At 44.0% G+C, this 17892-nt stretch overlaps 2 protein-coding genes across 3 annotated transcripts; one reads left to right on the top strand and one right to left on the bottom strand.

Moving 5' to 3' along the window:
• Positions 1–788: 788 nt before the first annotated feature.
• Positions 789–9551, bottom strand: LOC110531435 (ras-related protein Rab-39B). Of its 2 annotated transcripts, XM_021614634.3 has the most exons (5): positions 9059–9551; positions 7010–7243; positions 5646–5826; positions 5372–5497; positions 789–4302 (listed from the first exon to the last, which is right to left on the bottom strand). In XM_021614634.3, the coding sequence occupies exons 2-5, from the start codon at positions 7222–7224 to the stop codon at positions 4183–4185; spliced, it is 642 nt and encodes a 213-aa protein (XP_021470309.1). In that variant the 5' UTR covers positions 7225–7243; positions 9059–9551; the 3' UTR covers positions 789–4182. The 2 variants fall into 2 exon arrangements, with proteins under 2 accessions (XP_021470309.1, XP_090039625.1); XM_090183499.1 differs by lacking the exon at positions 9059–9551 and having other exon boundaries at positions 7010–7340.
• Positions 9552–11487: 1936 nt separating this feature from the next.
• On the top strand, positions 11488–17518 carry LOC110531433 (ras-related protein Rab-38). The gene is made up of 4 exons (XM_021614633.3): positions 11488–12229; positions 15877–16007; positions 16637–16786; positions 17260–17518. Exons 1-4 carry the CDS (start codon positions 12037–12039, stop codon positions 17473–17475), a joined length of 690 nt encoding a protein of 229 aa, XP_021470308.1. The 5' UTR covers positions 11488–12036; the 3' UTR covers positions 17476–17518.
• The last annotated feature ends 374 nt before the right edge of the window (positions 17519–17892 follow it).

The following is a 17892-nucleotide window of genomic DNA, read 5'->3' as shown; positions in this document are numbered from 1 at the left end:
AACCTAGGAAGAAACCTAGAGAGGAACCAGGCTTTTGAGGTTTTATGTCTTGACAAATGTTGGTATTTAGGTTGAACTATTCCCTATGACGGGTTAACCCATGTGATCTGAACTGAAGCCGATGTCTCTAAAGGGCTGAATAGGATTAGGATAGTAGCACCGGACTCACCGCTAGAAATGAAATCGGGAGCTTTAGAGTTTGACCTGATCTAGCTGTTTGGATAATTCCTTCAATAACCTAGTTTTTTTTCTTCTGGCAATTATTCATTTCTCCATTGTCGGCAGATAGCCTTGTGGTCAGAGTGTTGGGCCAGTGTCAATCCCTGAACTGACAGGGTAAAAATCTGCCATTCTACCCCAGAGCGTGGCAGTTAACCCACTGTTCCCCGAGCGCCAAAGACGTGGATGGATGTCGATTAAGGCAAACCCCCGCACCTCTCTGATTGAGTGGTTCGGTTAAATGCAAAGTCACATTTCAGTTGAACGCATTCAGTTGGACAACTGACTAGGTATCCCCCCTTTCCCTTTCTAAATGCTGGGGTGTCAAACTCATTCCATGCATATTTTTTTCCCCCCTCTTTTAAGTTCCTTTCTAATCAGTGGAGAGAAAACACCTCTTGTCTGGGTATAACTAGACTCCCCCACAGACAAGCTGGTTGACAATGACACCTATTTGCCTTTGTATTGTCATCTAGTGGTTGATTTCTGGCACTGCAAGGAGTAACCCATTATGACGTCACTACCCACACGCACGCGGCTGCTACAATGTAAGACACACGGGGCAAAACTGGTGTTTTACCAGTCACATTTTTTATTGATTTTTTTTTTTAGTACATTTCAAGTTGTTTTGATAGAATAGTAGTGGCCCAGAAAGTTCCATAGATGTTGAATTGAATGAACAGTAGTTAGTTACATGGTATTGTACAGCTTGGAGACAAAGAGAAGAAGATGCCATCGAGTAAAATGAAAAGATTCATCCTGGGTCTCATTCATTAGGGCACAACGTTGCAAAACAGAGAGGGTAGTTTCCTTTCTTGTTTCAGTCTGTTGTCTTCCGTTTGGTGCCCAATGAATACGACCCTAGTAATGCTGTACATTGATGGTCTACTTGCGTGTTATATTGTTTATGAGCAACAGCTAGCCTGGTATCCAACTGATTTCACAGCACTTCTCTTTTTGTTTCCTTTCATTATGTCTGGTTTCACCAGGCTAAGTAACTGCTTGTCCACGTTCAGTAGCCGACGTTGTCGAACGATGTAGTTAGAATTTCCATGAATAGAGCTAAACGTGGAACATTGTTCTATATGCCACAGAGCAAATTTCTATCTTGAACTTTCCAAAACGTTGCTGAACGTTACTGTGACACAGTAGATAGAAGTTGCCTCTAAGAACCGATACAGGATCCAATGTGTTTGTTTAGTCTACTGGTAAAGGTTAGTGTTGGGGGCTCTGTTAATCTGATCCTATATCTGTGATTAGAGACCTTACTTACATAGTGTCTTATTAGATGATGAGGAGCAACTGATCCAAACTCCTTAAACCCTCTGATACTAGTCTCAACCCATCTGTCTAGACAGACTACTCTGATACTAGTCTCAACCCATCTGTCTAGACAGACTACTCTGATACTAGTCTCAACCCATCTGTCTAGACAGACTACTCTGATACTAGTCTCAACCCATCTGTCTAGACAGACTACTCTGATACTAGTCTCAATCCATCTGTCTAGACAGACTACTCTGATATGGTATAAGCATTGGAGGAGATTGGTGAAGACACCGTTCAGTTAAGAGCACTGAATAGAATTCTACTCTGTTCTAATTCGACGGGTGGAACATCATGATGTCCAAGATTCTGTTCTAGAACCAGAATGTCCACAAAACTGGGAAAAGCACATAGTAACCCAAAGAAGTCCATTCGTGATCCAAGTCGTAAAGGAGCGAAAAGTCCCTCGTCAAGACTCTGCAAAATGGTCCCAGATTTGATGATTGAGAACGTTTACCATCCACTCCTCCTTGTCAAGGGTAATCCTACATGATAGATGTACACAGTCACCCCAGCTCCCCTGGCCCTGAAATGTTAGATTGACATACGATAATGCAGCACTCTTTGGAAAAGGTGGACGATGGCAGTTCATCCTTGCAGTTATTACACAAATCAAGTAGATGAAAAGGTGCCCTACAGAATCAGTAGTATACACTCGCCCATTCAGAGGAAAGCAAGGGTGCTTCCCCTATCCAAAACAAATAACCTTATCAGATTATTAAAATCTTATTTCAATCTCATCACTAGAGACGAAGGAATCATAGTTTTTTCTGATGAGAAAGAAATTGACCTTTGAACACAGTGGCTACAAAACTTCTTCAACTGAAAATAAAATGTAGGACACCATTTGTTATAACACAGCAAGTTCTGTCCCTCCACCTATTGTGCCCAAACCATTTCATGTTTCAGTTACCAAACCAGAAAAGGTTATTGTTACATCGTCTTAGTTATTAACAAAATGTGATTTTATTTTTGGAATGAGTGTCCTTATTTCTATACTGGTTTGAGATATTGAATGCACATGTCTGTTGCCATACTTGTGTCTATAGAGTTAACTGTAATTTAGATGTCCGCAGGTGTGGAATTCTAGGTAGTTATGGGGTTTTTAGAGTATGTTCTCCTAGCTGTCTCACTGTTACCATGGGTTCCTCCGCTAGATTCCAGGATCACTAGGACAAGTTCCAGAGACATTGTTCAAACGTACTAAAATAAATAGTCCTCCTCTGTTGTCAGTTTGACCCTCCTCAGGGATTTGGATTCTTGCAAAGGGGACAGGTAATGTTCAGGTAATGTACCGGTAATGTACCGGTACTCAGGGATGCCTAATATCCCCTTTAGTCCACCTTTTACTGGGCCGTATTCATTAGTGGACACCATTAAGAAAGAAAAAAAAACACACAACAAAAAAATGCTTTGCTAAAAAAACAACTAGTTTCTTATTGGTTCAAGTTGTCCCTTCCTGTTTTGTCCATTTCCTTCGTTTGATGTGAAGTGAATACGTCCCTGGAGTCACTTTGTCCACCTGTACTGTCAGTCAAACAGTCGTTCCCTTACATCCCTGTACACAGGGTCCATAAAGTCCATTATGGTGTTGGATAGGGATTGTACAGTGGTCGTTGGATGATGGGTGGGGGAAAAAAGTAGAGAACCACAGAGTTTTTGAGACTAGATTTAGCTTCCTTTGGGGGGGAGAGACTGAGAGCCCCCTCCATCTTAGTCTCCTTTAAACTGAGTCAAATAGAATGTCGCTTTGGCTAAACCTTGCCCAACCATGGTGTGTGATGCCTTCTGGCTGTATAAATTGTGTTATGGGATTGCATATTGGAAGAAAGGAGATGGGGAAACCAGGGATCTATACTACATGGCCAAAAGTCTGTGGACACCTGCTAGTCAAACATCTCATTCCAAAATCATGGGCATTAATATGGAGTTGGTTTGCCCTTTGATGCTAGAACAGCCTCCACTTTTCCTGGAAGGCTTTCCACTAGATGTTGGAACATTGCTGCAGGGACTTGCTTCCATTCAGTCACGAGCATGAGTGAGGTTGGGCACTGATTTTGGGCGATTAGGCCTGGCTCGCACTCGGCATTCCAATTCATCCCAAAGGTGTTTGATGGGGTTGAAGTCAGGGCTCTATGCAGGCCAGTCAAGTTCTTCCACACCGATCTCGACAACCTGTGAGCTTGTGTGGCCTACCACTTCGCAGCTGGGCTGCTGTTGCTCCTAGATGTTTCCACTTCACAATAACAGCACTTACAGTTGACTGGAGCAGCTCTTGCAGGGCAGAAATCTGACAAACTGACTTGTTGGAAAGGTGGCATTCTATGATAGTCCCACATTGAAAGTCACTGAGCTGTTCAGTACGGGCCATTCTACTGCCAATGTTTGTCTATGGAGATTGCATGGCGGTGTGCTCGATTTTATACACCTGTCATCAACAGGTGTGGCTGAAATAGCTAAATCCACTAATTTGATGTGTCCACATACTTTTGACCATGTAGTGTAGTTGTGGGTAAGATCCCTCCATCCTGATGCAAATCAGCAGAGGGAAATTGCTAAACTAGAGCTGAAATGGATCCAGGAGGACCTAGGTGAAACCAGGCTTGAGTCAGAGATCTCTCTAGTGATCCATCCAGATCAGCAAAGGCACCGCCGGTCACTCTTGGTGACCTCCTCGGAGGAGTGGACCACGTTGGGGACGAAGCCGCTCTTCACCCCTTCCCAACCCTCCTGGATAGTGATGTCACCGCTCCTCACCTAGGGCCAAGATATCAAGGTTAAGACGTCGTATTCACATGCAGAGGCTTTCGATTAATTAACTAAGGTAACACTTTTATTTTACAGCACAGTATTAGTAGTGATGGGGGGGGGGGAATCGATAGTTACATATCGCAATATTGTTCTCCAAGTATTTATTTATTGCTACTGTAGGTTGTGTTAACTAGCGCTAGTTGGCTATACCTGCTCCAAATCCTATAGCTTGTTCTCCATCTTCTTTCTAAATAGTGAGCCAACATGCTATTTGTTTCCCTGACTGATTCAAACTGTTTTCTCCTGCTCTCTCTCTCTCTCTCTCTCTGCAGCAGACAAATAGTGAGCCATATGTTTGGAACATCATCATCACAATAAAATCACAGTATCGAATAGCAATACATATAGAATCGGGAGAATCACAAAACATATCGGCACCTAAGTAGTGTAATACTATTGTGAGTATTGTAATACTATTGTGAGTATTGTAATACTATTGTGAGTATTGTAATACTATTGTGAGTATTGTAATACTATTGTGAGTATTGTAATACTATTGTGAGTAGTGTAATACTATTGTGAGTATTGTAATACTATTGTGAGTAGTGTAATACTATTGTGAGTATTGTAATACTATTGTGAGTATTGTAATACTATTGTGAGTATTGTAATACTATTGTGAGTAGTGTAATACTATTGTGAGTATTGTAATACTATTGTAATACTATTGTGAGTAGTGTAATACTATTGTGAGTAGTGTAATACTATTGTGAGTAGTGTAATACTATTGTGAGTATTGTAATACTATTGTATCATGAGGTCCCTGGCAATTCCCAGCCCTAGTATTTACCAGGTATTTATTTTGAAATGACTTGTTAAAATAGCAATAACCTAATAATTGTATATTAATTACTTAATTTAGTTTCTTTGAGATTCATGTTTTCACAAGCGTAGGTTTGTACCATGTGGTACCAGTTTATGGGACCAGCCCATTGCTTTAATAGCCAAGAGTTAGCATTGAAAATGGGACTCCATTTAGATTTTTGACTCCGGTTGAAGAAGGTTATGTCCTCACCAGGTGGAAGATGTCCCTGGTCAGCTCCGTGAAGGCGTGCTCCACATTGATGGCGTCGCGGGCCGAGGTTTCTACGTAACGCATCCCGTAGGCGCCGGCGAGTTTCTCAGCTTCCTGACGAGTCACCTGCCGATTTTTTTTTTAAAGGTAAAGATTCTATTTTATTGTCTGATTTCATAGAAATGTGTTTCAGGCGTCATTTATAGTGTCCTTTGTTAGGGTGAGGATTCTTTCTTCCAATGCTCAATCAAACACACACATTCTGATAGGCTACCTGACGCTGAGGCTCCAGGTCACACTTGTGTCCGACCAATAGGAACACGATGCTGTGTGGTTGGACGTGACTCCGGGCCTCCTCTAGCCAATCATGAACGTTCTGGAAGGAGCGACGGTTTGTGATGTCAAACAGCAGGAGCCCGCCTACTGAGTTACGATAGTAGGCTCTTGTGATGGACCTGAGAGAGGGTTGAGATGAGAGAGAACATGAGATATAGATAGACTATTGGCTACTAAGCTGAACCTGGATGACATGGCAGATTACAGTGGAGGATAGAAACATCCACATCATTGAGGAAACATCTGAGATGTTATCAAGAGTCTTACTGTTGCATCACACTCATCACAAAGACAAATAGTGTCGTTCTGAACTAAAAGAAGAGCTTGAGGGAGTGAGAGAGGTGTTAGGAGACAGATATAAAGGTTAGAAAAAGGGGGAGAGTGGGTAGTGAGGGAGAGAGTGGGTAGTGAGGGAGAGAGTGGGTAGTGAGGGAGAGAGTGGGTAGTGAGGGAGAGAGTGGGTAGTGAGGGGGAGAGTGGGTAGTGAGGGGGAGAGTGGGTAGTGAGGGGGAGAGTGGGTAGTGAGGGGGAGAGTGGGTAGTGTGAGGGAGAGAGTGGGTAGTGAGGGAGAGAGTGGGTAGTGAGGGAGAGGGAAAGTTTGGCAGAAGAGAGAAAGAGAAAATGTGAGAGGCGGGAGGGAGGGAGGACAGGAAGGGGAGAGGAAGTGGGAGGAGGGATATGACAGGCAGGCAAGGTGTGGGTGGATAGAGGGAAGGGGAGGTGGAAGAAGAGGACTTCAAGAAAGAGAGACTGAAGATAGGAGGCTAGTAAAATATTCATTAGAAACAGTTGAAATGAATCAGAAGACACAGATATAGAGCAGGAAATGATGGAGAGATGGAACGCTGACGAAGCGCGCGTGTGTGTGTGTTCAAAGGCTGCTACCTATTTAAATGTAAAAATGTATCTTTATTTATTTAAAAAAGGGTCCTCATATACTTGTTTTGTATGTTTTAGAAATGTCTATCAGGCCTATTTAGGCATGCATATCCAATGTGTTACCGATGTTCCTGTAAATGTTTAAATAGGCCAATAACCACATACCCTTTGTACTTTGCATCATTGACTCGTCAATAACCCTAATCAGTAGTGGAATGGCACAACCTGACTTCGGTGTGGACCTCAGTCTTGTTGGACAGGAAGCAGCCTTGACACAGCAGAGCGCGTTGTCATTCGAAAAGTAGGCTATGATAGATCACTACCGAAAGAGGTTAATATTCGATGATAAATACCTGTCACCATCCTTAGATCCCCCCCCCCCCCCCACGCACGCACGCACGCACGCACACACACACACCATACCTGAACCGCTCCTGTCCCGCAGTATCCCAGATCTGTAGCTTGATCCGTTTCCCCGGCTCGATCTCCACCAGGCGAGAGAAGAAATCTACGCCGACAGTGGGGTCGCTCACCTGGGCGAAGCGTCCCTCTGTGAACCGCCGGATCAAACAGGATTTCCCCACCGTCGAGTCCCCAATGACGATGAGTCGGAACTGGTACAGCCATATCGCCTCCATGGTGACTACTGTCTAGCTTCTGTTGTTGGGTAAATCGGGCACGTGGAGAGAGACACAGGCGAATGGACGCACAAAACCAGAGTCAGACAGGTAACCCGTAACAACAGTGTTCACTTGGGGTCCCCAGAAGGCTAGAGACGGCCCTGGTGATGAGTTAAAAGGCTGTACTTCTCCTCATCTTGATATGGCCATGGTTTTTATCTAGGCCCCCGGTGTTACAATAAAGCAATAAGGCCCGAGGAGGTGTGGTATATGGCCAATATACCACAGCTAAGGAATGTTTCCTCTGCACGACGCAATGTGGAGTGCCTGGATACAGCCCTTAGCCGTGGTATATTGGCCACAAACCCCCGAGATTCCTTATTCCTATTATAAACTGGTTACCAACATAATTAGAGAAGTAAAAATACATGTTTTGGCATACCCGTGGTATACGGTCTGATATACCATGACCTTCAGCCAATCAGAATTCAGGGCTCAAACCACCCAGTTTATAATGCCTATTATAGCCACATGTTTAATTACAAGCATGTGACTATAGGATATCTGATTTTCTAGCCTATGTTGGCCTACTTTCAAGTCACTTGACTTGGCTATGTCACCTATTTGATAGTCTGTTTTAGGTTATCAAGGATTTATTTTAGGTTATCAAGGATGTATTTTAGGTTATCAAGGATGTATTTTAGGTTATCAAGGATGTATTTTAGGTTATCAAGGATTTATTTTTAGGTTATCAAGGATTTATTTTTAGGTTATCAAGGATTTATTTTAGGTTATCAAGGATTTATTTTATTGCTGAATATACAAAGCCCTGTTGAATTTCCCTCTAAGAAAAATTAAGTTATTTAATTCTAGTTGTAGCCAGTGGCAAGTAAGTAATATAGCTTACATATTTGATTCTATATTCTATTCCATGTTCTATAGAACTATGCTTATTGAAAACACTACAATGCAATAATTTATTATGGTATTCCATTCTATGCACAGGCCTGGTTATCCAGCCATCACACTGCCTCTAGTGCCAACTAAAGCTCACCGCCACTACCTCACTCTGCTTGGCCGGGGGATTACACAGTCCGCTTAATATGCAAACACTCTGCCTAGCGTGGACACACAGATCCCCTAGAGAATAACCATAATACCCACCCCCATAGCTGTTGACTCAGCCCGGATATCGGCTTTAACTAGGATCTCTGGAGCATTGACACGGACAGTTGACTGTAACCTATTACAGTCACCTATAGGGGACAAAACGATGTCTATTGTAGAGCGTACCGTGGATGTGGCTCTTTTGGTAGCGCATGGCGCTTGCAACGCCAGGGTTGTGGGTTCGATTCCCACAGGGGACCAGTATGAAAATGTTTCCACTCATTACTGTAAGTCTCTCTGGATAAGGGAGTCTGCTAAGTGACTAAAATGTCAAAATTATATTTCACATAAGGTGCTTTTGGATTCGAATCAAATGTTTTTTTCCAGACCTACCAAGGTCAATGAATGGGCCCCTCCATTTTTCCTTGTGGCAGGACAATTGATTGTTGTTATTATTATTATAGGGATAGTTCAACCTGATCTGTCAGTAGGCTAATGGGCAATCGAATGGAGAACAGCTGGCTAGAATAGAATCTACACGATGATTTGATGAACTTTACCACATCACATCTGTCACTCTCATAACAGGCTTCCAAGACCACAAGCAGTGTAACTTCATCCACTTTATTCAAAACCTTTTCTTATTTCTCTCATCGTTATCCTGAAATGTAAAAGGTATTTTAATGGGGTCACAATTACGAGAAAGGCCTATAGCCTAGGAGAACGTGGAATAGTTTCATCTTACGTTGTTTAGTTGCGGCGTTCAGAACCCGAATGCTGCAGGTTCCATCGTTTCGAGAAGCTCGTCTCCTCTTTCGTAGAACAAACGCCGAAAAAAGGTCTTACAGCGACACATAAACCACAGTTTACAATTCCCCTGGAGAGATCCAACGACGGGTCTAATGTCTTTATTACGGTTTATAACGATAACAACGGGCTCGAACGGCCTAGGTCTAAGAGAAGAATCCACAGCACGCTTCGCTCCACTAAAGGTTATTATTTGTAGACGGAAGTCTACACTATTGTCTAAAACCGCACTCGTTTCGAATGTGATACATTCGACGGGTTCGTTTTCTTTTCACTACTCTCTTTTTTTTCCGTTTCCTGTTTTTGAAGGCCGCAAAATGTTATGAAATGAATGTTGCTGTTGATGAAATGGCAGCGCTAGCAGCAGCATCACAGAACCTGACTCATTCCACTTCCCCGCCCGCATCAGCACCACTACTACCGTAAACATCAATATAGAGGCGGACAACCACTTTTCTCATCTCTGCAAAAACCCACAGCGACACAAATAGCATAGAAGAAAACTACATTAGACTAGGCCTATATATCAACTCTTGTTATAACACCATTATAAAAATCGTATTTAAATGTTGTGGTATTGTTTTTATGGAATATCAATCATTTTACCTGTTGTATGGCAACCCTTTTTGGTGGGTGAAAGCGCACTATTCCTTAATAACAGAACTGTTTATTCCCTACCTACTGCCTACCAAACAGACCCGCTCATATAAAACATGTATTGGAGCTTGTTCAATTTGATGAAACGGTTTATAATTCTGCGTGTAATATTGACTTTTTATGCGTTAAGGGGGGCATGTCGGTAACCAACCGATGCTTGACAGTGCGCTGGGACGAATTTTTCTTTATTTTATTGAACCTTTATTTAACTAGGCAAGTCCGTGAAGAACAACTTCTTATTTACAATGACCGACAAACCCAGACAACGCTGGGCCAATTGTGCGCCGCGCTATGGGACAGCCTGGAATCGAACCAGAGTCTGTAGTGACACCTCAGACCACTGCTCCATTCGGGACATACACTGGTATATGTCTATTTTTTTTGTTTCTCCCTGCTGCGCTATGTTGCGTCAGAGCGATGGACAGACAGTACAGTGAACGTTTGGCTTGTTAACCTATCGTAGCAGGCGTAGAACAATGACCAGGCTTGTGTTAACCTATGGTAGCAGCCGTAGAACGACCAGGCTTGTGTTAACCTATCATAGCAGGCGTAGAAAACCCAGGCTTGTGTGGGTGTAGACAACGTTATCGGTTAAAGGGGTGTGGTCGTCAAACAGCAGACGGCTGGGCAGAAGACGCTTCACGCTCAGAGAAATGGCAACTGCTTATACATGAGATGATCGCGCGCACACAGGCTGCTTGACCTAACGTGACAGTTGATGACATCACTTTTTAGAACTTTTTTGCACTAGATGGAATGGTCACCAACACGGACAGTTGTGCGTGAATTCATGGGACGTGTATGGAAATAGAAAAAGTGATAAAATAAATCAACTGAAATATTTTTGAGAATGCATATTTGTAATAAGTGAGACAGGATATGAATGTTTTCTTTATTTCTCTCTATCAATGAATGTACTAGTTTAGGCTAGAATATGTGGAGGATTACCTTATTTGGCATACAGACAACTTCAGGTAATGGGGAAAATGGAGCTGCTGAAAAGTCGACCCATATGGAAGGAGAAAAAAGATAGACACTGACTTGGACTCAGTGATGTAAATTATTTGAGGAAAAATACGAGAAAGTACTACTTAATTCGTTTTTGTGGGGTATCTGTACTTAACTTTTTATATATATATATATTTTCCTGACACCCTAATTTACTCGTTACATTTTGAATGCTTAGCAAGACAAGAAAATAGCCTAATTCACACACTTATCAAGATAACTTCCCTGGTCATCCCTATTGCCTCTGGTCTGGCAGACTCACTAAACACATGCGTCGTTTGTAAATTAAGTCCGTGTTGGAGCATGGCTATCCGTATATATTTTTTAGAAATACGATAACATTATGCCATCTAGTTTGCTTTATATAAGGAATCTGAAATTATTTATACTTTTACGTTTGATACTTAAGTATATTTTACCAATACCATTTACTTTTGAACTTAAATATATTTTAAACCAAATACTTTTAGACTTTTACTCAAGTAGTATTGTACTGGGTGACTTTCACTTGCACGTGAGTCATTTTATATTAAGGTATCTTTTACTTTTACTCAAGTATGACAACTGGGTACTTTTTTACCCACTGCTTGGACAATTTGTTTCTTTATGTAATTTTCCATTACAAAATGTATGTGAACAACTATGTGGTGTAGTTCGCCTTTATGTGATCGGTTAAAGGGGTGTGGTCGTCAAACAGCTGACGGGCAGAAGAAGCTTCACGCGCAGATAAACGGCAACGACTTTTAGAAAAGTTGAGCACGCACACAGACCCGCAGGCTGTTTGACCTCATTTGACAGTTAGGTAATGACTTTGCGCTGACAGCACTTTCTAGAAGTTCTCCTTTTTAGCGCCAGATGGAATGAAGGTTAGGTAACGGGTGAAGAGTCACCAATACGCGCAGTCGTGCGTGGATTCATTGCGTGGATTCATTGGACTTGTATAGAAATAGAAAATCGGAGAAAATTAAAATAACTTCTGGACTATTTTCGAGTGCATATTTTGAATAAGTGGAGACAGGATGTAAATGTTTTTTTCTCTATCAAAGGAACTTGTATACTGTCTTATTTGTCACACAGACAACTTCAATAACGGGAAAAGAGAGCTGCGAAAAGTGGACCCATATGGAATAAAATCAACTGAAAAAAAGAGACACTGGCTTTTGGAATATTTTTTAAATAAAAAAAAATATATGTGGACAATAATGTGGTGTAACTAGACTTGATTGTTTTCTACCAACTCATAGCCCAACCATGCAGCAACAACGCTTGCTCAAGGTCCTGGTCATCGGTGACTTGGGTGTCGGCAAGACGTCCATAATCAAGCGTTATGTCCATCAGATATTCTCTCAACATTACCGGGCCACCATAGGAGTAGACTTCGCTCTCAAAATACTCAATTGGGATCACAAGACGGTGGTGCGTCTGCAGTTGTGGGACATAGCCGGTTAGTAGCCTAAATGAATTACCTTATTGTAATTACCTACCCTACGTTGCCTACCTTTTGGGTCTTATTTTAATAAGACACACAAGTCTACAATATGTCACGCACTTAGGCCATGCTCCATGTTAAATGGTATCGGCCACTCGGTTGGTAAACTAATTAGGTGTAACTAAAATACCCTATAGTTTTGTAACATTTCTATTTTTATACGACACATAGGAGTCTTAACGATAGGTTAAGCTCTTAATCAGTAGCAAATGATGCCCAAAACGCTGGCATGCACGCACGCTGGACAAAATCGCGCGCACAAGCACCTATATATTCGTGAGTCTTTTTTGACTGTGTGTGTGTGTGTGTGTACCAGAAGTCCTCACTAGAATAGAAAACCAACTAACATTCAGAGAAGTGAGGATATGTTGCCAGTCCTCACTTGTAAAAATGTTATTTTAGGTTTAGGGGTTAAAATTAGGATTATAATTAGGGTTACATTTGAAGTTAGGGGTTGGGTTTAGGGATTAGGGAAAAAAGGATTTTGAATGGGAATCAATTGTTGGTCTCAAAAAGTATTCTCAGGTATAGTAAAGCATTGCTGTGTGTGTGTGTGTTTTAGCCCATCTGTCAACAGAGCAGACCGTTTATGGTGCTGTATCATCTAGACTTTTCCCTCCTAATCATCTCCACCAAAGATAATGACATCACACCATGTCTACCAGCTGTCAGTGTGTATGATGACCAGTCATTCTCACGCCAGGGCTCCGTTGAGAGTAGGTGTGCTGATCTGGTATTTTTTTGATAACGCTGATCTAGGGTCAAGATTTCCTTTTTCGATTAAAAAAATGAATTAAGAGTATACGGACAGGGGGAATCTGATCCTAGATCAGCGCTCTTACTCTGAGACACTTTATACATACAGCCCCCAGGTCTCCTGCCACGTCCATATCATGCTATAATTTATAGACCAGCGTTTCCCAAATCTGGTCCGCGGGACCTCAAGAGGTGCACCTTTTTTATTTTTCGCCCAAACACGACACAGCTGCTTCAAATGAACAAAGCTTGATGATTAGTTGATTATTTCAATCAGCTGTGTAGTGCTGGGGGGAAACCCAAACACCTGGCCTCCTGAGTGGCGCAGCGGTCAAGTATAGCATCGCAAGGCTTGAGGCATCACTACAGATCCGGGTTCAATCCCAGGCTGTGTCACAGCCGGCCGTGACTGGGAGACCCTTGAGGTGGCGCACAATTGGCCCAGCGTCGTCCAAGCTAGGGGAGGGTTTGGCCGGCCAGGATTTCCTTGTCCCATTGCTCTCTAGCGACTCCTGTGCATGCTGATATGGTTGCCAGTGGGACGGTGTTTCCACCAACACATTGGTGCGACTGGCTACCAGGTTAAGCGAGCAGTGTGTCAAGAAGCAGTGCGACTTGACATGGTCGTGTTTCAGAGGACGCATGGCTCTCGACCTTCACCTCTCCCGAGTCCGTACGGGAGGTGCAGCGATGGGACAAGACTGTAACTACCAATTTGGAGATCACGAAAAAGGGGTGAAAGTAGCCCAAAAAATTATACAAAAACAACAACAACGTGCACCCCTTGGGGTCCAGAGGACCAAGTTTGTGAAACACTGCTATATAAGGATAGAAAACGGATCCTACATCAGCAGAAACGGATCCTACATCAGCACTCCTGCCCTGAGCCTCATTGTCAATAGGAGTCCTAAACAGTTTGTCCTTAGGGCTATGTGTTTAAAGCTCAGTGGGAACTCATCTCTCCTGTAGAAGCATATGTGGACTTAGTGAATGGAGACAGACGTTGCAGTGGGTAGACAGAGATGGTGTGGTAAACAGAGATAGACATTGTAGGAAAAGGCTTTTCTGCCAGGTTGCTAATCTGATGTTATTCAAGCAATGCGTGTTAGCAGCAACCGCTACATTATACAACCAAAAGGATGTGGACACGTGCTCATTCCAAAATTATGGGCATTAATATGGAGTTGGTCCCCCCCTTTGTTGCTATAACAGCCTCCACTCTTCTGGGAAGGCCTTCCACTAGATGTTGGAACATTGCTGCTATAACAGACTTCACTCTTCTGGGAAGGCCTTCACCTAGATGTTGGAACATTACTGCTATAACAGACTTCACTCTTCTGGGAAGGCCTTCACCTAGATAGATGTTGGAACATTGCTGCGGGGACTTGCCACATGCTTCTTCCATTCAGCTACAAGAGCATTAGTGAGGTCGGGCACTGATGTTGGGTGATTAGGCCTGGCTCGCAGTCGGCGTTCCAATTCATTCCAAAGGTGTTCGATGGGGTTGAGGTCAGGGCTCTGTGCAGGCCAGTCAAGTTCTTCCACACCGATCTAGACAAACCATTTCAGTATCGACCTTGCTTTGTGCACAGGGGTATTGTCTTGCTGAAACAGGAAAGAACCTTCCCCAAACTTTTGCCACAAAGTTGGAAGCACAGAATCATCTAGAATGTCATTGTATGCTGTAGCGTTAAGATTTCCCTTCATTGGAACGAAGGGGTTTAGCCCGAACCATGATAAACAGCCCCAGACCATTATTCCTCCACCAAACTTTACAGTTGGCACTATGCATTGGGGCAGGTAGCATTCTCCTGGCATCCGCCAAACGTAGATTCGTCTGTCGGACTGCCATGTGGTGGAGCAAGATTCATCACTCCAGAGAACGCATTTCCACTGGTCCAGAGTCCAATGGCAGCGAGCTTTACACCACTCCAGCCGACGCTTGGCATTGCACATTGTGATCTTAGGCTTGTGTGCGACTGCTTGGCCATGGAAACCCATTTCATGAAGCTCCTGACGAACAGTTTTTGTGCTGACGTTACTTCCAGAGGCAGTTTGGGACTCGGTACTGAGTGTTGCAACTGAGGACAGATTATTTTTACGCGCTATGTGCTTCAGCACTCGCCCGTCCCGTTCTGTGAGCTTGTGTGGCCCACCACTTCGCGGCCGAGCCACTGTTGCTCCTAGACGTTTCCACTTCACAATAACAGTAATTACAGATGACCATGGCAGCTCTAGCAGGGCAGAAATCTGACAAACTGACTCGTTGGAAAGGTGGCATCCTATGATGGTGCCACGTTGAAAGTCACTGAGCTCTTCAGTAAGGCCATTCTACTGCCAAAGTTTGTCTATAGAGATTCAGCAACGGGTGTGGCTAAAATAGCTGAATCCATTCATTTGAAGGGGTGTTCACATACTTTTGTGTATATATAGTGTTTTTCATTACACATCCTGAACGGAATGTGTTGTTAAGAGAGAGCCTGTTCTCTCTGTCTCTGTCTGTCTATCTAAATGTTATGGTCAGAGGTGAAATGAATTTCCCCCAGGTTTCTTACGGTCTTTTCAGACCTGTGTTTGTGTTTTGTGCCCTAAAATAGCGTGTCTGTCTATCAGATGGTTTTTCCTGGTATATCAGTATCATGTGAGAGAGGTTAACTTCCAGGAGAAATTACATTTACACATTAGAAAACTCACGTGTGTGTGTGTGTGTGTGTGTGTGTGTGTGTGTATATATATATATGTATCACACACACACACACACACACTTAGTTACTTACATAATTTTATTGAGAAAGATTGTTGTTATTGTTGTAGTTGTTGGTATATCATTGTTGTTGTGTCCCCAGGCCAGGAGCGCTATGGCAACATGACGCGAGTCTACTACCGTGAGGCTGTGGGTGCGTTGGTGGTGTTTGACATGACCCGAGCCTCTACCTTCCAGGCTGTCCTCAAGTGGAAGAGAGATCTCGACTCCAAGGTCTAAGACAAGTCACGCTTAGAACATGCTTAGAACCAGTAATAATGCATTTTACCTGGTGGTGTTTGACATGACACAGGCCTACACTTTCCAGGCTGTCCTCAAGTGGAAGGGAGACCTCGACTCCAAGGTCTAAGACAAGGGACATAATATGCTTATAACATGCTTATAACCAGTTGTAATGCTCCGTGCCTGCATGGAAATAACAAAGAACAGAAAGACATAGTAGATTCTGACGAGGCTCAAGTTCTGTTTACATTTAATAGAGCTTTGTTTACATTCCCCCTTCACTCTTCTATTTCACCCTTCCCTCCTTCATTCCTATCTGTCTTTGTCTCTCTCTCTCTCTCTCTCTCTCGCAGCCAGTGGCTGCTGTCATATTTGCTAATAATAACCTTTGTTAACATTTTATTGAAGACCTTGATCAGTCTCTCTCTCTCTCTCTGTCTCTCTGTCTCTCTCTCTCTTTGTCTCTCTCTCTTTGTCTCTGTCTCTCTGTCTCTCTCTCTGTCTCTCTCTCTGTCTCTCTCTCTGTCTCGCTCTCTGTCTCTCTCTCTCTGTCTCTCTCTGTCTCTCTCTCTCTCTCCACAACTCCGTCTCACCACTCCTTCATCCCTCTTTCCTCCCAGGTTGCTCTGGGTAACGGGAGGCCAATTCCGGCCGTCCTATTGGGTAATAAGTGTGACCAACTGAGCACTGGTCTCTGCTCCAAACTGCCCAAACTGGAGAACTTCACCAGAGACCACGGCTTCGTGGGGTGGTACGAGACCTCAGCCAAGGTGAGAGGTCAGAGGTAAAAAGTCACGACATGGGGTCACGGCATAGGGAGGGATAGGTCTCTATTGTTGCTGTATGGAGAGTATATCAGGGTATTTATTCTTTATGTTAGGAGATGTTAGCAGACAGTGTCTGTGTGTGAGTCTTAACAGAGCTCATTCATAGAATGTACATACCGGCTAACTGCTGGCTGAGTGAGGGACTGTGATTATAAACTGTCTTTTTACCTCTCCCCCTGTCTCTCTCTCTCCGTCTCTCTCTCTCCGTCTCTCTCTCTCTTTCTCCGTCTGTCCGACCGACCGACCGACCGTGTACTTTATTTACAAAGGTGTTTGTTCTTCACTGGTTGACCTTTTCTTGTGACAACAGGTCACAAATCTTGCTGCTGTGATGGCATTCTGTGGTATTTCACCCAATAGATATGGGAGTGAAAATTGAATTCTCTCTCTCTCCCCCATCCCACTCCCCCTCGCAGGACAACACCAACATCGATGCGGCCATCATGTGTTTGGTAGAGAGCATCATGGCGGTAGAGGAGGAGAGGTCGTCAGGTGGAGATACTAGAGACCCCAGTGTCCTGCTCCTACCACGCTTTGACTACAATATGAAAGAGAGGACAGGGGGGCCAGGGTGTGATGGGTGTAATAAAAAGATTACTCTGCCGGGACGGAGAGAGATGGGAGATATCTGAGGGGGACGGGGAGAGAGGCGGAGGGGGAGAGGCAGGGGGAGAGGTGGGGGAGGCAGGGGGGGAGAGGGGGGAGTGGCAGAGGGAGGGAGAGGCAGTGGGGAGAGAGGTAGGGGAGAGGAGGCAGGGGGGAGAGGTGGGGGAGGCAGAGAGAGGGAGAGGCAGGGGGGAGAGGTGGGGGAGGCAGAGAGAGGGAGAGGCAGGGGGGGAGAGAGGTGGGGACAGAGGGAGGGGGGGACAGAGGGGGAGAGGTGGGGAGAGGCAGAGGGAGGGAGAGGCAGAGGGAGGGAGAGGCAGAGGGAGGGAGAGGCAGAGGGAGGGAGAGGGAGAGGGAGAGGCGGGGGAGAGAGAACATGAGATATAGATGGACTATTGGCTACTAAGCTGAACCTGGATGACATGGCAGATCACAGTGGAGGA

The sequence above is a fragment of the Oncorhynchus mykiss genome, chromosome 9, assembly GCF_057628025.1.
Source record: "Oncorhynchus mykiss isolate SJ-2025 chromosome 9, ASM5762802v1, whole genome shotgun sequence".
NCBI lineage: Eukaryota > Metazoa > Chordata > Actinopteri > Salmoniformes > Salmonidae > Oncorhynchus > Oncorhynchus mykiss.
This window is presented reverse-complemented; position numbering and strand designations above follow the sequence as displayed.